At 40.3% G+C, this 23,700-nt stretch overlaps 1 protein-coding gene and 1 non-coding gene across 3 annotated transcripts in view; one reads left to right on the top strand and one right to left on the bottom strand.

Annotated features, from left to right (window-relative positions):
• Window positions 1-23,700, top strand: part of TARS3 (threonyl-tRNA synthetase 3) — a 71,444-nt gene that overhangs the window by 17,926 nt on the left and 29,818 nt on the right. For both annotated transcript variants that reach the window (XR_004067380.3, XM_004056841.5), the window contains exons 7-12: window positions 1,378-1,442; window positions 3,192-3,270; window positions 4,742-4,888; window positions 5,969-6,067; window positions 20,975-21,141; window positions 22,792-22,954. Coding sequence is in view for 1 of the 2 variants with exons in the window: in XM_004056841.5 (XP_004056889.4) it covers window positions 1,378-1,442; window positions 3,192-3,270; window positions 4,742-4,888; window positions 5,969-6,067; window positions 20,975-21,141; window positions 22,792-22,954 (720 nt within the window). In the remaining variant the exon portion in view is untranslated. The remainder of the gene's footprint in view (window positions 1-1,377; window positions 1,443-3,191; window positions 3,271-4,741; window positions 4,889-5,968; window positions 6,068-20,974; window positions 21,142-22,791; window positions 22,955-23,700) is intronic.
• Window positions 23,412-23,511, bottom strand: LOC115930974 (small nucleolar RNA U13). The gene has a single exon (XR_004067553.1). It is a non-coding gene; the product is annotated as a small nucleolar RNA U13 (small nucleolar RNA).

Raw genomic sequence — 23,700 nt, 5'->3', positions numbered from 1 at the left:
TTTCTGTTTTGACTTGCATTTCTCTAATGACGTAGTAGTGGTGAGCATCCTAATGTGCTTATTGGCCATTTGTGTATTTTCTTGAAGAAATGTCTTTGGAGAAATGTCTGTTGAGCTCTTTTGCTCATTTTTTAATTAGGTTTTTTTGTATTTGAGTTGTAAGAGTTCTTGATATATTCTGAATATCCATTTCTTAACAGATATGTGATTTGCAAATATTTAATTCTGTGGGTTGCCTTTTTTGCAGCTACTTTTAAGAACTAAACACAATTAATCTTTATTAAGGAAAATGGTTTGATGTGAATATATAGATATGAAACAGTTAAATCATGCAGATACGGGTTTTTCTCCCAACAACTAGCTCCTTTAAGTAGTTATTTAATATAAAGTGCCTTGTATACCCCGATAGTAGTGATGGAAGCAGAAAAGAAAGGAAAAGGAAAAAAACCCTTAGTTTTATAAATATATCATCATTATGATAAACTTTGCTTTTGTTTTTATACAAATTAATAATATAGCTGTGTCCTTGTCAGAATTTTATTGATTAATGTTAAAATTAGATCTTCTAGAACAGTACTGTCCAATAGAAACATAATGGAATCCACTAGTCTGAGCTACATGTGTAACCTATAATTTTATGGCAGCTACATTTTAAAAGTAAAAGTTACAATTAATTTTAACAAATTTTTAACCCAATATATAAAAAGTATAATTTCAATGGCAGCCAGTATAAAGAATGATTAACGAATGATTTTATTCTTCTTTTTGCAACATTATACTTCCAAAGTCCAGTATGTTTTATACTCACTGCACATCTTCTTTCAAATTAGTGGCATTTGAGGCCAGGTGTGGTGGCTCCCACCTGTAATCCCAGTACTTTGGGAGGCCAAGGCAGGCGGATCACTAGAGGTCAGGAGTTTGAGACCAGCCTGGCCAACATAGTGAAACCCTGTCTCTACTAAAAATACAAAAATTAGCACATAGTAAAAATACAAAAATAAAATACAGGCATGATGGTACCTGCCTGTAATTCCAGCTACGCGGGTGGCTGAGGCAGAATCGCTTGAACCAGGGAGACAGACGTTGCAGTGAGCCAAGATGGTGCCACTGCACCCTAGCCTGGGTGAGGGAGTGAGACTCTGTCTCAAAAACAACAACAGCAGCAACAAATTAATGGCATTTGAAATGCCCAGTAGCCACGTGGCTTGTGGCCTCCATGCTGCACGGTGTCGCTCAAGGCTGTGAGCTGTTTGTATCCCTCGTGTCTCAGCACCTAGAACATCAGTAGATGACCTTTCAATGTTTCTTGAAAAAAAGTAGAGTTGTTTTCATTTCAACATTGTGTGTAATAATGTGTAAATATGTTTTTCTTCGTAGTACAATAAATTTAAATGCTGCATTCTGAATGAGAAAGTTAACACTGCAACTACCACCGTGTACAGGTTTGTGTCCACACATGGTAAACGCTGCTCAGTGGTAAACTTGAAGGTGTTAGCAGTAGAGGCCGAGTTTGTTTTCTGGTTGGAGATCGATTTTTCAAGTTGTGTAGTTGATAATCTGCTGTAGTTATAATCTTCAAAATGTTTTCACTAAAGAGAAATGATTATTTTCCCCTTTTTAGTAATCAGGACAGTACTGAGACCCATATTTTGTTTCCTGGGTGTTAGCTATAACAGGATTTTTCTCCATGTGAGTGATACTGTTGGGAAAGGAGTTTCTATTCTGTCCTTCCACGTTCTTATTAATGTGGCAGTGGGGGCCATTACAAGCCATCTCCTCGGCAGTGATTCTCTGCCTCATACTTACTGTCCAGAGTGCAAGTGTAGAAGAGTCTGCCCCATTGTCCAGAGTCCAAGTGTACAGTCTTCATGCATTAGCAGGATACTCATGATGAGACAAAAAGAAAATACTGGGAAACAAAGGCAGGATCAAATGTAAGAGGAGACAAGTGAAGTTAATACCAGAATCACTTAGCTCTGTTCGTTTAACCTCAGGTTCCTGAGCGCCTTTTTCTTTATTCGTGTGTATACGCCTTATATGTCATTGCTGTTCCCCTTTCCGTGTGTTCCGGCCATCTGGGTGCTGCTCGGACTATCACAGTACCGGCTTAGAAGACCTGGTATTTATTTAATTATAACCACAGATATTCTCCCTCGTGGTACTTATTTTCCACAGTCAAGGACTTATGGTTCTCTGGTTTAATTGTACTGTAAGTAAAATCATATCCCCTTTGTGCAAAGCTATGCACGGTGCATTTCTTAAAGCTTAAAAATAAATGAAAATGTAGAAAACAGGCTAAGTTTTAAATTTCTAGCTTCTAATGCTTGAGCTGTTGGGTTTGAGAACCTTACTTAGGTCAACATTGACATTTTTTGTAGTTTTTCAATTTGAATGGCTTGTATTTAATTTTTGAAAAAAAAAAGTAAAGCTTTTCTTTTATGGCTTTCTTTTTTTTTTTTTTTTTTTAATTTTTTGAGATGGAGTCTTGCACTGTTGCCCGGGCTGGAGTGTGATGGCGTGACCTCGGTTCACCGCAACCTCTGCCTCCCAGGTTCAAGTGATTCTCCTGCCTCAGCCTCCCAAGTAGCTGGGATTACAGGCACCCACCACCATGCCCAGCTAATTTTTTATATTTTTTATTAGAGACAGGGTTTCACTATGTTGGCGAGGCTGGTCTCGAATGCCTGACCTCGTGATCCACCTGCCTTGGCCTCCCAAAGTGCTGGGATTACAGGTGTGAACCACCACACCCGGCCCTGTGACTTTCTATTTAAAGGTTAGAGTATTGAAGCCTTTCATGCTAATTTGGCATTCCTTCCCTTCATCTGAGTGTTGCTTACAAGCTCTCTCCCTAGAGAACAATACACAAAGACTGGCCATTGAAAGAGATGACATTTTCGTGTTTGCCACTCTGTAAGCCAGTCCCTTTTTGTATTCATTGTAATTTTTAAGTTTTTAATCAGAGAATTGCCTAGTTTCTTTCAGAAGATGTTCTGTGGTTTTTGAATCTAGAGGGCAGAATGGACTCTGAGGCTAGATGAATCACCTCTCTCCTTCACCCTAAATTAAAAATGGCATTGCTACATATAAATAAGTGAAGCTCTACCTAAAACATAGGATATTATGGCTTATAATGAATAGTCCAGAACACTGTAACTGTGCCTGAGCATGCCCTAAATATTTCATTATAGGTGCGGTCCATTAATTGACCTTTGCAAAGGTCCACATGTAAGACACACTGGAAAAATTAAAACCATCAAAATTTTTAAGGTAAGGATTGATTTTTTTTAATACAGTAAACTTAAGGTGCACTAGCTATTAAAGGATTTTAATCATATCTTATTCAATCATATCTTTTGTAGTCTGAACATCATGATATTTTAAAATATTTCATTCTTATTTGATGAAAACTAATAAAATCATTTAGAATTTTGATAATTAGAACACTATAGGTAGCTTTCGTTTATCATTTTACCTTATTGTAAGTGTTACAACATTTCTTTTTCATGCGATATTTTATTTTATTTTTTATTTTTCTGAGACAGAGTCTTGCTCTGTTGTCCAGGCTGGAGTGCAGTGGTGTGATCTTGGCTCACTGCAATCTCCGCCTTCTGGGTTCAAGCAATTCTCCTGCCCCAGCCTCCTGAGGAGCTGGGATTACAGGCGTGCACCACCCCACCTGGCTAATTTTTGTATTTTTAGTCGAGATGGGGTTTTACCACGTTGGTCAGGCTGGTCTCAAACTCCTAACCTCAGGTGATCCGCCTGCCTCGGCCTCCCGAAGTGCTGGGATTATAGGCATCAGCCGCTGCGCCTGGCCTTTTTCATACACTATTTTAAAATATTGTTCTGTATACCATGGTTTTCTTGAATAGCCCTGATGTAAGCAAGAATATTTGTCTGCATGTGAAAGTAATGTACTGTGGCATAAAGAAAAAGCAGAAGGGGATATGATGTTGTAATGGAGAAAACATTGCTCTGGGATTAGGAGGCATGGGACTGACTTGGCAGTCCCAGCCTTTCTTGGCTTTGATTTTCTTACAGGTAAAATGGGGCTGGCTAATGGCACTGTTCTTAATCATTGACTGTAGGTTAGCAAGACCGACCTTTACTTCCCCATACCTACCATCTGTTCTGCCCCGTCCTTGGTGATTATGATTGCTGCTTAGCCTTCCCTCCTTTCTGTGTGCTCTCACTGTCATTCCTAGAATCCATAGCAGACTCTACATAATTTGCTGGTTAATGGTATAATTTAGGCTGGGAAGGTTTAGTTAGAATCTATTTTAAGATTGTTCCCAGCACTACAAATAGTCTTCTTTAAGCTTTGTTGATTTTGTTTGTTTGTTTGTTTGATTTTGAGACAAGGTCTTGCATTGTCACCCAGGTTGGAGTGCAGTGGCACAAACACTGCTCACTGCAGCCTCGACCTCCTGGGCTCAAACAGTCCTCCTGCCCCAGTCTCCCAAGTAGCTGGGATTACAGGCATGTGCCATCGTGCCTGGCTAGTTTTTGTATTTTCTGTACAGATGGGGTTTTGCCACGTTGTCCAGGCTAGTCTCAAACTCCTGAGCTCGAATGATCTAACCACCTCGGCCTCCCAAGGTGCTGAGATTATAGGCATGAGCCATCATGCAGGGCTGCTTTGCTGATATTATAGTGGAAAATTGCGTTTGTATTTAAGAGCAGTTTTACTTACAACTGAATGTTTGATATATTTACCAAAATCCTCTTTGATATTTAGAATTCCTCAACATATTGGGAGGGCAATCCGGAAATGGAAACATTGCAGAGGATCTATGGAATATCCTTTCCTGATAACAAGATGATGAGAGACTGGGAAAAGTTCCAAGAGGAAGCAAAGAACCGAGATCATAGGAAGATTGGGAAGGTATGCCCCACATCTTAATCACTAGAGATGTAATCATAAGCCAACATAGGAATGTTTCTGTCTCACAAAACTAAGTTGCTTTAAAAATAAGATTTCTTCTTCTTCTCTCCTATTTTGCTGGCACTCACAGTCCGCTGCTGAGTTCTTTCATTTTAATACCCCAGATGTCTTCTAACCTCTTTCCTTCCTGTATCTTTTATTAATTTTTGAAAATTGTACCCTTCTCTTATTTTTGTCATGATATAAAAATAAAGTTGTTTTTGGTGAAACCCCACCTCTACTAAAAATACAAAAAAATTAGCCGGGCGTGGCAGCGTGCGCTTGTAGTCCCAGCTACTCTGGAAGCTGAGGCAAGAGAATCACTTGGGCCCGGCAGGCGGAGATTGCAGTGAGCTGAGATCGCGCCACTGCACTCCAGCCTGGGCGACAGAGTGAGACTCAGTCTCAAAAAAAAAAAAGAGTTGTTTTTTACATTCTGTGCACTTTATAGCATCCTTTGTATCTGGGAGACAGAGCAGCGTGTAGAAGGAAAACCTCAGATTGGAAAGCAGCTCGGCCTGAGCTTTATGCCCAGTCCTTGTACTCACTAGTTGTGTTAGATGATGGGCAAGCTCTGTGTTCTTGTCTTCCTTGCTGGGTAGCCTTGCAGGGTGGCTGTGAAGACAGAAACTGGGTGACGGTGCCTGGTACAGGATAGGCTCTCAGTAAGCGGCAGCCATGATGATGATCATCATCACCTAAAGCCCACCTCCTGCAATGAACTTTTTTGGTCTTTTTACCGTGTTGTCTCTCCATGAGTGCCATACTCCAAGTGTGCCAAGTAAGAAAATTCGCAGAAAATAGCAGAAGGTGAAGTAAAAGCTAAGTTCAAAGCTAATTAGGCATAAATATGATTGGAAATTTTACATATGCTGTTGCATACATTTAGGTAAAAGTGTTGAATGGCCTTGGAATGTCTGTTACTAGAGAAGATGGAAATAACTGAGTATTATATGTTTTATTCCCAGCATATTGTGTGTGTGCAGTAAATGTTAAGCAATAGCAGATGACATTTGAAATGCAATTATTGTTTCAATCTAGGAACAAGAACTTTTCTTTTTCCATGATTTGAGTCCTGGAAGCTGTTTTTTCCTTCCCAGAGGAGCCTTCATTTATAATACGCTTACAGATTTCATACGAGTAAGTTAACTTTAAAATGTTTTATTCTTATTCAATTCCAGTTTACATTTTTACTATTTTCTCTCATAATAAAGTGGTCAAGCGTTTCCATTTACTTTACTTTGGTAACATTAATAAGAATTTTGAGGTTAAAAGTGAGATACTGGCCAGACACGGTGGCTCACACCTATAATCCCAGCACTTTGGGAGGCTGAGGTGGGCAGATCACCTGAGGTCAGGAGTTCGAGACCAGCCTGGCCAACATGGTGAAACCCTGTCTCTACTAAAAATACAAAAATTAGCCGAGTGTGGTGGTGCACGCCTGTAATCCCAGCTACTTGGGAGGCTGGCAGGAGAATTGCTTGAACCCGGGAGGCAGAGTTTGCAGTGAGCCAGGATTGTGCCACTGCACTCCAGCCTGGTGACAGAGCAAGACTCCATCTCAAAGGAAAAAAAAAAAAAAAGTGAGGTACTAGATTGTACCTTCTAATAATAACATGGAGATAATTTCTGTTTCCCCTGAATACATTCCTGGATTTCATAAAATTCACTTTTTGTCCATATAAGTTTCTAAACCATGTAGAATATAAAGGTAAGCATTAGACTAAGTGTGGCACTCCCTGTGAAAAAGAAGAAAGGAGAAAGTGTCATCTCTGGTACAGAGTGTTAAACCATGAAGCATTGCTTCTCCAAATGTGCTCCATGGGCCACTGATGCTTCCCTTTGCCTATAGCATGACTCCCAGGTGATTTGGCAGCTCCAGAGGAAAGAGGAAAAAACCAACAGTGCAAAATACCTACTTGTATTACAAGTTCATAGGTGGGAAAGTCTTTAGTATTTACATGATAAGGACTGTGTAGATAGTGTTCACAGGTGATCCGGGTGGACTACTGGGATTACATTTCCATGCTTGCACTGTTTTGTCTTTCCTATAATCATTACCTAAATTTTTCATTTACTTAGTTTTTTTATGTGCCTACCACTAATTCATGCTCCAATTTCTCTCAAAAACTACAAATCTCCTTGCAACATATTCTGCAGTGATTCAGGTAATTGCTCAGTAATTTTTTTTTCAACTTTGGTCCTACTCCAGAATTAACTTGCTACTAAGATTCTTGCAAACTGATGGCTTAGGACTTCATTTCATCATCATCTTGGCCACTCCCCTCATGTCTCTTCCTATGCTGAGTCTCTTTTCCTGGTCCCTGTATATCTCTTCATTGCTTATCTTTAATTCTCATTTGGGGATCACTTTCTTCAGTAACTTTCTGAGAAGACAATCCATGGCATGTAGCCTGCGCTGGTTATTCTCTGTTTGCTTCTCCAGTCTTGTTCTCCTTTTTCTTCTTGTGCTGTGCCCCTGGAGGCTGACCTCTCTGTATTCTATCACCTGGGGTACAGATCTTCCAGTAGGGACTGGCCAATGCGAGGCAGTGGTAGGAGATCAGAGGGCAGTGGAAGAGACTTGAAGAATCACTGAAGATTATCAGAGATTTACATTTAGGCAGGTGGTGATGACCGTCACAGCTGCTGATTTGGATGTGCTGTCTTCTCTGGAAAATCAGCATGGCCCCTGGCACCTTGTACTCTCAAGTTGGGAGTACAATAGTTGGAGAATGAACAGAAAGCCTTTACAGTGGCATTAAGGGGATCTCTTATTTTTTATAGATGCAAGACAGATGTGGCTGATGAACAGGAGCAGGGCCTGATTGTGAGGGTCACCAAACTGTAAAGGCATTTAAATGCACAAACCCAATGATCTCTTATTCTAAGGTAAGGGCACTGGTTGGGAAGGCATGGGTCCCTGAGGCTTGGAATGGGAATATTTGACAGACACAGACGACACTGAGAACTTTGAATTTCTGGATACCTTTGTCTGAAGGAATTGGCCTTACCATGAAAAAAACCTTTTAGGGAACTCAGCTGTTTTTTCTGTTGGTTTTTTGCTATTATGGTTGTGTCACTTCCCATATCAAGTAATATTTTATTAGCTGCCAAGTATTCTATTTAATTTAGGTGTAGAGGCTCTAGATGACATCTCCCACTGGAGCATTCACCCTCTGCCGCTATTAAAGACTGATCATTGAATTCAATCAGAGATTGCACTGGGTTAGGGCTGGCTTCCATTGTAATAAGATTCAACTTTTGATTCCTGTTTCTAGGCCATGACCCCCTTGGGTTTCCACTTGACAGGCTGGTGGGTTTATGTCTTTTCAGCCCCAAGGGACTGTAGGGAAGTCCATTCTGCTCTTCCAATGTGTTCTATTCTTAACAAATAATTCCAAGGCTCATCTAATTACTACATTGGCTCAGAAATCCAGGACATCATCTGAATCAGGCCTAGCTGCAGATGAGGCTCCTTGGGTGCAGTTTCTTGGGAACAGATTATCAAGTACATTTCCTCTACAGTTTAAGACCTGTGAACTAAAAACTCAAGTTATCTATCAGCCACCTCATCCTGCCATCTCCCTCACATTATGAAATGGTGCTTAAGGAATAATGCAATAGATAGTCTTACTCAAAAAGGAGTGGGGTAGAGTAGGAGGCACATGGTAGTCACCATCTGTAGAAATTCTGGTATCTACCAGTCATCACTGCCCCAGGGTCAAAAGATACACTTTGATTAAGATCCAGTTTTGCTCTGCCTGGCTGTGATTCTGCCCTCTGAGTCATCCTTTCTCTTCCATAAGAAATGGCCCATATGGCTACTAGGGAGGCTGAGGCAGGAGAATGGCGTGAACCCGGGAGGTGGAGTTTGCAGTGAGCCGAGATCGCGCCACTGCACTCCAGCCTGGGCGACAAAGCAAGACTCCGTCTCAAAAAAAAAAAAAAAAAAAGAAATGGCCCATATGTGCCTTAGGGTAGCTTTCTTTAAAAAAAAAAAAAAATTATTTATGTATTTTTTTATTTTTTATTTTTCTTTGAGACAGAGTCTCGCTGTGTCGCCCAGGTTGGAGTGCAGTGGCGTGATCTTGGCTCACTGCAACCTCCTGCCTCCCAGGCTCACGCCATTCTCCTACCTCAGCCTCCCGAGCAGCTGGGACCACAGGCACCCGCCACCACGCCAGGCTTTTTGTATTTTTAGTAGAGACGGGGTCTCCCTGTGTTAGCCAGGATGGTCTAGATCTCCTGACTTCGTGATCCGCCTGCCTCAGCCTCCCAAAGTGCTGGGATTACAGGCATGAGTCACCACACCCGGCCTGGGGTAGCTTTGTTCTCAACCTGATTCCTTCCTGTAGAAGGCTGGGGGAATCCAAAGCCCTTATTTCATTTTGTGCTGCCTTTCAATGTAAGCTAGTACAATTCCTTTAAAAACTTTGCGAGTCCTTTTCTATAAATGTATCATCAACACGGTTAGATAAAAGCCACATCCACATCTTTCTGACACCGATCCTTCTTTGCCTGGGAGGCTACTGTGAGACAATAGTACACTGCCGAGTCTTCAGAGCCTTCGTGTTTAACGGAAAGGGTCTACAAAGCACACTTCTAAGACTTGCAGAAGCCTTACTAGATGCACTTACAGTAGATCATTCTGAGGTTTTCACAGTGTCTTACAGCCCCGCCCTTAAGATCTTTACCGTAAGGCTGTGCTTTGATGATTATAATCTGAATTTGATCCGTGTCCTGAAGCCTCGTGAGTCTTTTCTGGGACAGTCTAAGGATAAGGTTTCATTTTTGAACCCAGCAGGTCCTGGTGGCTTTATATTTCCTCTAAACTTGGCTCAAAAAGTTAATTAGTTTCACCTTTGGTTTATACCTCTTTTCTTGTATTTTACCGTAGGGAGCCAAAAATCGGCTGTCATTTTCTACATTCTGCCTGGACATCTCCCCAGCTAAGTCCATGAGTTCTTTGGGTACCCTTTCTGTTTTCCATGTTACTTCTGGTGACAGTGTTACCCACCATCTGTTTCTGGCACCTCGTAGTAAGAATCCCTTCTAGCTTCTGCCCACCACCTGGCCCCAAAGCTACATGTTTTAGGTTATTGTTATGTCAGCTGAAGAATCATGAGGTTCATAAAATTGTAAAGGAGAGCTTCATTTCTTCTGAGGGGTTGCAGCCTGAAATCTTGCAGGCTAGGAAGCTTCATAGCTTCTGGCAGAAACCAGAAGCAGGCATTTCAGGGGAGGGAAAAGTAAGACAGGAATTTATGCTGATGAGATTGGCCAAGTATAAATATTTAACAGGTTATAAGAAGAGCTATGAATATTCACAAAGGGGGGACATTTATATACATGGTAAGCAAACATGCATGTTACATGCATCCCTTGTTCACTTTGGGGTGGAGACAATGCATTTAAATTAGGCTGTATAACCAAAAGGTCAAATGGAGGACACAGAGGCATCCCGTGTGCAGCCTTTATAAACCAGCAGAACCAGTGCATGGTGAGTGGTCTTTTAACAGGAAGGAATGCTGCTCAGTTGTGTAAATCAGTGGTGGAACAAGTCTTTCAAAAGGGCTGGTTTCTGATTAACTCTTAGGAAAGAAAGCCTAATGATTGTTAGTGACAGAGTGGGTATAATTAGGCATGTCCAACCTCTTGTCACTGCCAGTAACTCAGTTTTTAAGGTTTCTCTGGGGTCCTTTGGCCAAGAGGGTGTCTGTTCAGTCAGTTGGGGAGCTTAGGATTTTATTTTTATTTCTCAGTTATAGCAGTACCTACATCCAGTGCAAAATTCTGTTCTGGATGGCTATCGCAACATAGCAAAGTATCCCAGAACTTAATAGTTTAAAACTGCCATTTCATCATTACTGTCTTTCATAGTTCCAAATTTTAGGCTCCTCTGGGTGGTTCTTGCATTGGGTCCCTTACATGACTGTATTCAGGTAGAGTCTCATGCTAGGGTTATTGATTGAAGAATGTCCCCTTCCCATCATAGAAAGACTAAAAACATCAGGCATTGGCAAGAATATGGAGCAAGTATAACACTTACTGCTGGTAGGAATGTAAAATGGTAGAACTACTTTGTAGCAGTTTGGCATTTCCTATAAAGATAAACGTGCCCTGCTTCTTTTTTTTTTTTTTTTTTTTTTTTTTGAGACAAAGTCTCGCTCTGTCGCCCAGGCTGGAGTGCCGTGACGCGATCTCAGCTCACTGCAAGCTCTGCCTCCTGGACTCATGCATTCTCCTGCCTCAGCCTCCTGAGTAGCTGGGACTACAGGCGCCTGCCACCACCATGCCTGGCTAATTTTTTTGTATTTTTAGCAGAGACCATGTTAGCCAGGATGGTCTCAATCTCCTGACCTCGTGATCCACCCACCTCGGCCTCCCAAAGTGCTGGGATAATAGGCATGAGCCACCACCGCGCCCGGCCTTTTTTTTAATTTAATTTTATTTTTTTCCTAAGACGGAGCTTTGCCCTTGTTGCCCAGGCTGGAGTGCAATGGCATGATCTCAGCTCACCACAACCTCTGCCTCTCAGGTTCAAGTGATTCTCCTGCCTCAGCCTCCCAAGTAGCTGGGATTATAGGCATGCATCACCACACCCAGCTAATATGTTTGTATTTTTAGTAGAGATGGGGTTTCTCCATGCTGGTCAGGCTGGTCTCAAACTTCCAACCTCAGGTGATTTGCCCGCCTCCGCCTCCCAAAGTGTTGGAATTACAGACGTGAGCCACCACGCCCAGCCCCCACTTCTAATTATCCCAAGATAAATGAAAACATATGCCCACATCTACACAGAGAGTTGTATTTGGATGTTCATAGAAGCGTTACTTACAATAGCACAGAACCAGAAACAACCCCAGATTCAGCTTGTGAAAGGATAAACACAATGTGGAAAGTCCATGCTGTGGAATACAACTCAGCATTTACAAGCAGTGAGATACTGATATACACATGAAGGAGGAACCTCGAAAGCATCGTACTAAGCCAAATAAGACAGTCGGAGAATGCATAAGGCACCATTCCATTATGTGACATTTCAGAAATGCCAAAACTATAGTGACAGAAAGATGATCAGGAGTCCAGTGGGTGGGGAGAGGGGATTGACTCCAAAGGGTCAGGAGGGAACTTCCTGGAGGGTAGAAATGTTCTGTATCTTGACTGTGGCAGAAGTCGCATGACTGTATACATTTGTCAGAAGTCACTGAATTGTACACTTAAAATTGGTGAATTTTATGGCATGTAAATTTTACCTCAATAAAGCCATTTTGTGGTAAAATACACATAATATAAAAATTTACCATTTTAACTATTTTTAAGTGTGCAATTCATTCTCACTAAGTACGTTCATGTTATTATGCAACTGTCATGGTCCATCTCCAGAACTCTTTCCATCTTGCAAATCCGAAACTCTCCAGGACTTTGTCATCATCCTACACTTAATCTCTGTACCCACTAAACACTAATTTCCATGCCTGCCTCCCCCAGCCTCTGGTAACCACCACTCTAGTTTCTGTCGCTATGAAATTGACTATTTCTAGGTGTCACATATAAATGGGTTCATAGGCTATTTGACCTTTTGTAATAAAACTATCTTTTTAAAAGTCTCCTTTGGTGTTGACATAGGCAAGCTAGCTTTCTTACGTTAGTGTTTGCGTGATATATCTTTTCCTATCCTTTTATTTTCTGCCTCTGTTTCTATATTTAAAGTATGTTGCTGGAGAAAAGAATACTGTTGGGTCTTAATATTTTTCAGTCTATCTGCCTGTGTCTTTTTTCCTCTCTGCCCTCTTCCATGTGCCTCAAGGTCCTCCCTGAGGTTCCAGTTGGTTCTGTTAGTCACCAGCCAGTAGAGGGTGTGCTTGTGGGACAGACTCTCAGTCACAGCTGGGCTGCCTCAGGGGCCATGGTCTGGTCCAATATCAGTAGCCTTTGCCTTGGTGCTGAGTCCTAGACCAGTCAGTAGTAGCCAGAGTGCTGGGGTACATGGTGCTGAGCACGGTGGAATATATGGCCGCATTCTACCAGGAAGCATCCTTTTCCTCAGAACTGGAACTGCTGCATTTCTGTGGAAGGGATGTAGGCGGCCAGGATGGGCTGGGTGTGCACACTGTTCCCACTGAGGGAAATTTCAGGATTTCTGAGTTTTTGACTCAGGTAAAATGACTTCCACTTAGGTTTAAGTAAAGGCAAGTGAACTTTTGTTTGTATATTAGTTACTGACTGTGTGGACAACTGATAGTGAATAAATAGATCTTTTTGTTACTCTCCTTGAATTTTTTTTTCCTTGCATTCTGGAAAATATCTGTCAGCTGATTCTGTACTTTTCTTACCTTTTTTTAAATTAACTTTTTTAATTGTCATGCAGTAAAATTTATGCCTTTTTGATAACATTGCAGAACTGTGTTATCACCTCAACAATCAAGATACAGAACAGTTCCATCACCCCTCAAAACTCCCTCATGCTACCCTTTTAAAATCAAACCCTCCCCAGCCTTTTAAAATCAGACCTTCCCTGATCTCAGGGAACTGCTGATTTTTTCCCTACCCCTAAAATATTGGCATATAAATGGAATCATAATTTTATAAAACCTTTAGAGACTGACTGCTTTCACCCAGCATAACACCCTGGAGATGCATCCGAGTTGAGTGTCCCCAGCGGGCCTCTGCTTTTGTCCCTGGGCAGTATTCCATCATATGAACACACCACTGCTTCAGATCCATCCTGCAGTTGAGGGGCATTTGGGTTGTTTTCAGCTTTTGGCAGTTATGAAAACTGCTATTGTCATTCATGTACAGTTTTTTGTATGAACATAGGTTTTCATTTTCCTAGAGTAAATACCTAGGAGTGTGATTTCAGGGTCATATGGTGATATGGTTTGGCTGTGTCCACACCCAAATCTCACCTTGAATTGTAATAATCCCCAAGGGTCAGGGGTGGGGCCAGGTCAAGATAATTGAATCATGGGGGTGGTTTCCCCCATACTTTTCTTGTGGTGGTGAATAAGTCTCTTGAGATCTGATGATTTTATAAAAGGGAGTTCCCCCGCACAAAGTCCCTTGCCTTCTGCCATTTAAGATGTGCCTTTGCTTCTCCTTTGCCTTCCACCATGATTGTGAGGCCCCCACCCAGCCATGCTGAACTGTGAGTCCATTAAACCTCTTTCCTTCATAAATTACCCAGTCTTGGGTATGTCTTTATTAGCAGTGTGAGAATAGATATGGTAAATTTAAGTTTATAAGAAAATGCCAAACTATTTTCCAAAATGACTACTGTTTTGCATTCCCACCAGCTGTGCATGAGGGTTGCTTTTGTAAAGCTCATCTCAGTCACACCTTTTGCATTTCCTGGAATCTGCCTGACTTGTTGATGCATGTCTTGAAACCATGGAGTGGGGAGGGGAGTGGCTTCTCTTGTTATTATATTAATAACCCACTTGGGGAATTTTTGCTTCCTCTTCACACAACCTTAGATGGAGTGAATTTCTAAACCAAGCTTGTCTTTGTGAACATGGCAGGCCTCAAAACATTCAGCTCTTCTGCAGGGAGAGTCCTGAAAGATGCACTCCAAGGGTTTAACTGAAGAGAGTCTAGTGAAGGAAATATTTATGGAGATATGGGCCTGGCTAAGGTAACTAACAAGGGATGATAGAGCGCCCAGGGATTACCAATAGCAAGAATCCCTTCCCCTCCATCACTAGGCCTGCAGAAGTGAGGAGATGGAGTAGTAATACCAGAACCCACAGAGAGCTTGGAGCCATGGAGGAGAGAAGTGAGGAGATGGAGTAGTAATACCAGAACCCACAGAGAGCTTGGAGCCATGGAGGAGAGGCCACGCAACAGAAGCTGTAACTGTAGAACACAGCCAGAGCCTGAGTAAACCCACAGCAGGGAGAACCAGGGAAAGAAATATCCAGACCTCTCTCTTCCACTTCCCTGTGAATCCTTTGGAACTTCCCATTGGTCAGACCCAATCAGAAACCATATGGAAAGTATATTAGCATGTCAGGATTCTCCACAGAAACAGAACCAACAAGATACATAGAAAAGAAGAGATTTATTATGAGGAATTGGCTTGTGTGATTATGGAGGCCAAGAAATCCCATGATCTGAGGGTCCAAGAAAGTTGGAGATGTAATTCTAGCCTGAGTGCAGAGGCCTAAGAACCAGGGGAGCTGATGAATCTAAAAAAAGGAGAGAGCTCAGGTACATACACAGAGAATTAAACAGTGCTTACCATGGTCAGGGGTTGGGGAGAAGCAATGGGGGGATATAGATCAAAGGATACAAAATAGATATCTAGGATCAACAAGGTCAGAGATCTAATATAGAACATGAGGACTAAAGTTAACAAAATTATATTTTATCAGGGAGTTTTGTTAAGTAATTAGATTTTAACTGCTCTTGTCACACACACAAAAAAGGTAATTCTTTTACTATTTATTTGTGTCCTATAACATCATGTTGTGAATCTCAAATATGTGTAATAAAATTTATTGAAGAAAATTTAAAAGGCTGGGCATAGTGACTCACTCATGTAATCCCAGCACTTTGGGAGGCTGAGAGGGGTGGATCGCTTGAAGCCAGGAGTTCGAGACCAGCCTGGCCAACATGGTGAAACCCTGTGTCTACTAAAAATACAAAAATTAGCCAGGCGTAGTGGTGCACATTTGTGATCTCAGCTACTCGGGAGGCTGAGGCAGGAGAATTGCTTGAACCCAGGAGGTAGAGGCTGCAGTGAGCCAAGATTGTGCCACTGCACTCCAGCCTGGGCAAGAGAGCAACACTCTGTTTCAAAAAAAAAAAATATATATATATATATAAATACTGAGGTAATAGTTCTAAGACTGATACCCATTGGCCAGGCGCAGTGGCTCATGCCTGTAATCCCAGCACTTTGGGAGGCTGAGGTGGGTAGATCACGAGGTCAGGAGATCAAGACCATCCTGGCTAATAGGGTGAAACCCCATCTCTACTAAAAATGCAAAAAAATTAGCCAGGCGTGGTGGTGGGCGCCTGTAGTCCCAGCTACTCGGGAGGCTGAGGCAGGAGAATGGTGTGAACCCAGGAGACGAAGCTTGCAGTGAGCTGAGATCACGCCACTTCACTCCAGCCTGTGTGACAGAGCGAGACTCCGTTTCAAAAAAAAAGATTGATACCCATTAAATAATTTTCATCGCTGAAGGAAATGTGAGGAAACAGTTATCATATACTTAGAGAGAAAGTTTAAATTGCTATTAATCTGGTAATAAATATTAATGTGAAAAAAATGCACACTCCTAGCAATATTCTTAGAAAGGAATCTAAAATATACAATTAAAATCACATAGAAAAAAACTTTACTGCAGAATAGTTTGTAGTATTCAAAAATGAAAAGTCTAATGTTTCTCAATAGTAGAAGGATTAAATACTTTGTGACATGTCCACACAATAAAGCACTATGCAGTTAGTACAAAAATACATCTATGCATACTAACTTGAAGGGGGTTCAGTATACCTCACCATTGAAAACTGGAAGTGACAGAGTAAATGTATAGTGTATCCTTTCTTTTTATAGGTAAAAGCAAAAAACAACAAAATCCTGTATGTGTGTTTTGTGTTTTCACAGTCATGGAGGAGAGGGTTGAAATACAGGAACACCAGGCCATTAGCATTATTTCAGGGCAGTAAAGGGTGGAATGAGAGAAAATGTTCAGGTTTTCTTTATACACCTTATTTTTTTTCCACGTGAAACATAATTTAAGCATGTTGTATTATACTATTGTGTTTAAAATAAAAGTATATATTTTATAAAATAAAAAAATAATAATCACAGCAAGTAAGCCTTCTGTGGAGCCCACAGAAGTCAGCTTTGGGGAACACAGTGCAGGGCAGAGAAGGAAGGAAAATGGGCCAAGATGAGGTGAGACAGGCAGTGGCAAATGGAGAATAACAAGCGTGGCTCACCCCCTGTGCCTCTCAGCACATTCTTGCCTTTTGCTTGGAGGACACTGAGGACATTGGTTTCCTCCCACAAACTCCGATCAGCCGATGTGTCATCATGTGGTGATGTCACTTCAGTTTCACCTAAGTCTGAATCGTGACATTGGCCACCATGAGTGCCCTTCATGTAAGAATGCAAGGAAAAGACATAACTAAATGTAACTGTTTCAGCCTCTGTAGATGGATGCTAGGGCCAAGCTGATACATCAGAGCCTTCTTTTCCCATCACTCATTCCACATTTGCCTTATCCTGGTGGCACCCCAGATGGGCATTGTTTTATTTGGTGGGTGCATTAGTTTCCTAGGGTATTATAACAAAATACCATAAACTAGGTGACTTAAAACAACAGAAATTTATTATCTCCCAGTTTTGGAGGCCAGAAGTGTGAAATCAAGGTGTTGACGAGGCTGTGTTCCCTCTAAAACCCATGGGGGAGTCCTTCCTTGCCTTCTGCTAGCTACTGGTGGTTGCCAGTCATCTTGAGTGTTCCTTGGCTTGTTGAAGCGTCATTCCCATCCTCTGTCTTCACGTGATGTTCTCCCTGCGTGTCTTCACATTGTCTTCCCCTTGTGTGCATCTGTCTCTGTGTCCAGATTTCTCCTTTTTATAAAGAGACCAGCCGTATAGTATTAGGATCTACCCTAATGATCTCATTTTAATTTGATTACCTCTATAAAGACCCTACTTTCAAATAAGGACACATTCTGAAGTACTAGGAGTTAGGACTTCCAAATATCTTACTTGGAGAATACAATTAAACCAATAATAGTGGATGGCCCCAGGCTGTCCTTAGGATCCAGGTTTTTAGTAATGCTCTTTGTGGGGTTTCGGGGCTCCCACTGATGGTTGTTGCTAGATGTGTTGATATCGAAGGCTCCCCACTGAATTCCAGACACAGTCCTCCTTACTCCATTGTAAGCAATACGACTTCTCCCAGTAATTGCGATCAAGGGTAGTAAGTCTTTCCCCAAGTAATTGGGATCAAGGGTAGTAAGTCCTTTTCTGCCTATCAGTTCTATAGTAAAGGGAGCCCGTAATGGGCAACGGACAATCTCAACTCCCAAGCATGTCTCAGTTTTTGGTGAAAACATACTTTGGGCACCAAAACATGTTATCGAAAGATTCCAAAGCTCCAAGGATAAAGAAAATATCCTAAATGTTTCCAGAGAGAAAAAAGCCACAGACATAGGACTGGGTATCTGAATGGCATTGAAATTTTCAGTGGAAACACTGAAAAACAGAAGACAGGAACAATGCCTTAGTAATGCGAAGCCTAGAAATCTATACCCAGTTAAAGCAGGTTGCTTCTGGATTTCTCCCACTGCCAATTTAGTTTTGGCTTTCCTAGGTCTTCTGAGGCAATTAACACTTGATCACCTACTTTGCAGATTCTAAATTATTATAGCATTCATCTTCTCTCCTATTTTCTTTGTCCTGGTAGATTTATGCTCTTATAAAAACTTTCTTTACTCTTATTTTAATGGGGTTTTGGAAAGGAGCTGTTTATGTGGAATTGCCTTATTTTTTACAATGAGAAATTACTTGAAAACAATTTTATGACACTGATTCTTAGAAGCTATTTAGATGTTTTTAAGTGGCCAGATCACTAGGTATGGGTAGAGATTCAGCTCCTTCAGTAACCTAAACTATTATTTCCGGGATGAAATATGATTTTTAATGTTCCAGATAAGTTATCTGGATTTCTTCAGGAGACTGGACTGAGCTGTGAACTGCTCAATCACTGAGAGTTTACTCTTTCCCACCATTAGAGAAAGAAATTAATGGCATGGCGTGAGACATATTTTACTCCCCAACTTTTTCTCTTGAAAAGTTCAAATCTAGAGAAAAACTAAAATGCAATGCAATGAACATCCATATTTCCTTCATTTGGATTCATCAGTTGGTAATATTTTGCCAGTTTGCTTTATCTCTCTGTTATTTATACGTGTGTGTGAGAGACAAAACAATTTGTATATCACAATATGGAGAGATACAGCAGCATAATATCTTATATATAGATATCTCCTATATATTTATGTAAAAATAGAATAGTTGTTGACACTTCATCTCATAGGGATTATACTCATTAGTTTGTGTTGCTATAACAAAGTACCCTAGACTGGGTAGCTTATAAACAACATAAGGGTATTTCTCACAGTTCTAGAGGCAGTAAGTCTAAGATTAGGGTCCCAGCATGGTTGGGTTCTGGTGAGGGCCCTCTTCCAGGTTGCAGACTGCTGACTTCTTGTAACCTCAGATGGCAGAAAGAGGACCAGAGAGCTCTCTGCGAATCCTTTTATAAGGACGCTAATCTCATTCATGAGGGCTCTACCCTTATGACCTAATCACTTGTCAGAGGCCCTACTTCCTAATACCATCACCTTGGGGTTAAGGTATCAATATCACAATTTTGGGGGAGACACAAACATTCAGTCCATTGCAGGGATAGTTTAAAATCATTTCTAAACATCTCAAGAAGACATGCATTCCTAACATGGTTGCATTCAGAGTGAATTAAAAATGCATTGAGCAGTATCTCCTGAGCTAGACTTTAAAAGTAGTTTTTAGTAAAAGTGAACACACACACCCTGCCACACACACACACACACTCACCCTTAATTTCTGGGACCTTGTTTAATCTGAATATATGGAACCATCTGAAATAGCCAATAATCACTGCCATTCTTAATGACATCATTTTGTTAAACATTTTCTTTCTTTTTTTGAGATGGAGTCTAACTTTGTTGCTCAGGCTGGAGTGCAATGGCGTGACCTTGGCTCACTGCAACCTCTACCTCCTGGGTTCAAGCGATTCTCCTGCTTCAGCCTCCTGAGTAGCTGGGATTACAGGTGTGCGCCACCATGCCTGGCTAATTTTTGTATTTTTAGTGGAGATGGGGTTTCATCATGTTAGCCAGGCTGGTCTCAAACTCCTGACCTCAGGTGATCCACTTACCTTGGCCTCCCAAAGTGCTGGGATTACAGGCGTGAGCCACCACACCCTACCTGTTAAGGTTTTCTAATTTAGTAAAAACAAAGGATAGGTAAAGCAGCTCACTGAATGGCCGAGACCTAAGCTGTCTACCCTGGACTGCCAAGATGCCCTGCTGAAGAATAACAGACAACATTCCTAAAACCATTGTTAGTAATCTTAAAATGTTATGTTTTATGTTTTTTTAGCTGTGAAAACAGTTTTTCGAATTTGCTCAAAGTATATATGGCATTCTAGATTTGGGCCAGATGTCCATTAAGTGATTTACAATGTTGAGAACCTAAGGATTCTCAGAATTCTTACTTATTCAGGTTTTTGTGTTCATCCAGATTAAAACTGTCATGCAAAGGGTCCCTATCAAATACTGTCAACACAATTTGACCTAATTGACATTTGTAAAACAACAGCAGAATATGCATTTTTGGAAAGTGCACATAAAATATTTATCCAACAAAGATCACCTAATTGTTTTGTTTTTAAAGAAAGTTTAAATAAAGTTAAAACTTTGCTTGGAAAAAAACTCTCTTCTCCTGTCTCCAGTAATTCCATTAGGGAAGCTGTTAACAGGTAGGGAGGGAGAGAGGCCAGCTCATAGACTTAATAATATCAACTACTTAAATCGTTATACACTAAAATTCTTATTTCTGTTTAAAACTAAATAAATCAAAATTATAACATGCAACATGGCATTCAGGCTTATTAAATTATAAATTTTTTCTGCATCTTAAATAATAGGAAAAAACCTGTTTATCTAGAAGGACTTTGGAGTAGTTACAGTGAGTTTCTATATATATTGTATTTCAATTACTACTTTTCAAAGAACTAAAACATTATATACTATATACTGTTATATGCTATAAAATAAATATACTCAATAGAAATTATACTAAGCATATGTAAATCTTTCTTTCAAGATCCGGAAACCACCACACCTAAAACTGAGGGTACATTAATCATGAATTAATATAGGACATGAGCCCAATTTGAAAATATTTGCTCATAGTGTTACTTTGCATGGAATTGTGATCTGCCCTAGCAGATTTTAATGTTGAATGCATGTATCTTGAAGGAGGAATATCACAAACGGGACTTCACGGAGGTGCTCTCTCCCAATATGTACAACAGTAAACTCTGGGAAGCCTCGGGCCACTGGCAGCATTACAGCGAGAACATGTTTACCTTTGAGATTGAAAAGGACACTTTTGCCCTCAAACCCATGAATTGTCCAGGGCACTGGTGAGTATTAAAAGCGAAGCAGACCTTTTCATGAGAGCACATAGCACGCTTCGTCACAATTAGCTTTTAATGCTTTGTGGAATGAAAGAGTCCCTTTAATCTGAAGAGTGGTGATTACTAATTTTTACTAAGTTGTTTCATTCTGGAGAATGGATTTACTTTTGAAACTACATTTGATCTTTGGCAGATATGGGATGTTAGCTGGTAACCATTGCATTTTTTTGTGCTGATTAAAGGATAATGTTATGTGTCAGTTTTATAAGTTTTATAATATTTGTCTTTCTTATAGTAATGCACTTCAAATGTTCATATTTGCAGAATATTTAGTTCTTTCATACTGTTTGGGTGGATTATAACAAGATCAATGAGGTCATAATCAATGGGTTTCTGGATTTCACTGATTCCAAGATACCATTTTTCTTCCACATTTCAACATTTCTGAAGTTGAAATGCATCTTATAGTTGGTGGCATCTTAGCATTATATCATAATTTAATTAATAGGTTATTTTCTTTCTTTGTAGCACATAAAATGAAGATACATTTTACAATCAATGCTGTCTTCGATTCTGTGAAAGACTAATTATCATAAAGTTGGTATGCAAATTCAACCTTGTAAGACAAACATATTGTACAACTGAAACTGAATAGGCATAATTGTCCACAAAAAACAATCCCAACAATCGTAGTTTTTGTATTATCAACATACATAGTTTCAAGTAAATTTACCTAGAAGATAATTATTAAAACCGGTAACTGAACACTGAAGAAAGCTCTTTGCCCTTTTAAGTGAAGATGAGAAGAAATTTAACTTTATGATGATGTCATGTAAAAAATATACATAACTTTAATTTTAGGAACACTGGTATGTAAACATTCTGTATCCTCTCTTTCTAAACAGAAGGTAGAAGCTATGCTAGTGTTTTGCATTGTAAAACACTTGTGTTAACAATTTCTTAACTCATTTTCTCAAAGGCATCCTTATAGCCTCGTACTTTATAATGAAAGTAGAGAATTTAAGTTTGTCTTTTTACACCTCAGAATAAGAAAGCAAGACTACGGTGGCTTAGAGGCAATGGGATATGGAAGCTAGGAGTGCTTTCTGCAGGAGAGAAGTCTTTCATTCAACAGAGAACATAGTTGAGTGCTTTTTGTGCTTGGAACTAGAAGTGCAGAGGTGATTAAGACACAAACCATTCCCTCATGGAGCTCATGAGCAGAGTGGGCAGGGCCATGCATGTAGACAATCTGTTATAAAAAGACCAGTGCCATAATGATGGCATGTTTGAGGTGTTCCAGGAACGTGAGGAGAAACTGCCTAGCCCTGTCTGGAAAATGTCTAGGAGGGCTTCATTTAAGAAGTAGCCTTTGAAATGAATCATAAACAGTAAATGGTGATTCACTGTGTGGATAAGGGGAGGGAACAGAATTTCTGGGAAGAGATAATAGACAAGCTTCTTTCTCAGAGTGCTGCAGTGATGTAAATGCAAGGTTCACTAATTTGTGGAAGAATTTTTTTTTAACCTGGTGATCTAAGAACTAGAATAAGGAGTTTATGAATCTTGAGGCTTAATTGTAATTTCTTTATATTTAGATAATTATTTAATATTTCTGTGCTGTGTAAAAGCTGTGTGTTACCACATCTTTTCTAGTCTAATGTTTGCCCATCGTCCACGATCTTGGAGGGAAATGCCTATTAGATTTGCTGATTTTGGAGTTCTGCATAGAAATGAACTGTCGGGGACTCTCAGCGGCTTGACCAGAGTGAGGCGCTTCCAGCAGGACGATGCTCACATCTTTTGCACAGTGGAGCAGGTAAACAATAACACAGAGTGAAGCAGGTGGTCACAAATTCAGTGTGAAGCCCCGAACACATCTTGTATTCTTTCAGAGTTACTGAAACATAGACGTTTGGTCTAGTCTCTGAGATTCGTTCAGCTCTAACCTGCTGTGATTCTCTAAATTAGGTCAATAGATTAATCATCTCTTGACATGAAATATATTCCTTCAGTGATTTTATTAACCTAAATTCCATTAAGTGGAGTATTTTAAGGGATTTGGTGGAATTCTGGATGTTTTGTTTTTCAATATTGCCTAGAACTTAAAATCTACTTTTTCAAGTTTTTGTGTTAATTCAAGTTAAAATTGCCATGCAAAGTTTCACTGTCAAACAATTTGACCTAATTGATGTTTATATAACAACAGCAGAATATACATTCTTTGGTTTCATGTTGGATGGGTAATGTGCCAGTGTTGTATCCAATGTGCTTCATGTGGGGTGGGTAATATGCCAATGTTGTACCGAGGTGTGAGGGAGGTACATCTTACACGTGTGTACACCCAGTCATCACGCTTATGAACTACAAAAGGATCAGAGTATTTGTTCTTTGAAATTGCACATAGAATATTTACTAAAATAGACCATATTCTGGACCATAAAACAAGTCTCAATGAGTTGAAAGGGATGCAATTAAAACAAAATGTTTAATTAACCCTAATGTTTAACCCTAATCCTAACTGACCACAATAGAATTAAAAATAGATAACACAAAATCCAAAGG

This window comes from Gorilla gorilla, chromosome 16 (assembly GCF_029281585.2).
Source record: "Gorilla gorilla gorilla isolate KB3781 chromosome 16, NHGRI_mGorGor1-v2.1_pri, whole genome shotgun sequence".
NCBI classification, from domain to species: domain Eukaryota; kingdom Metazoa; phylum Chordata; class Mammalia; order Primates; family Hominidae; genus Gorilla; species Gorilla gorilla.
This window is presented reverse-complemented; position numbering and strand designations above follow the sequence as displayed.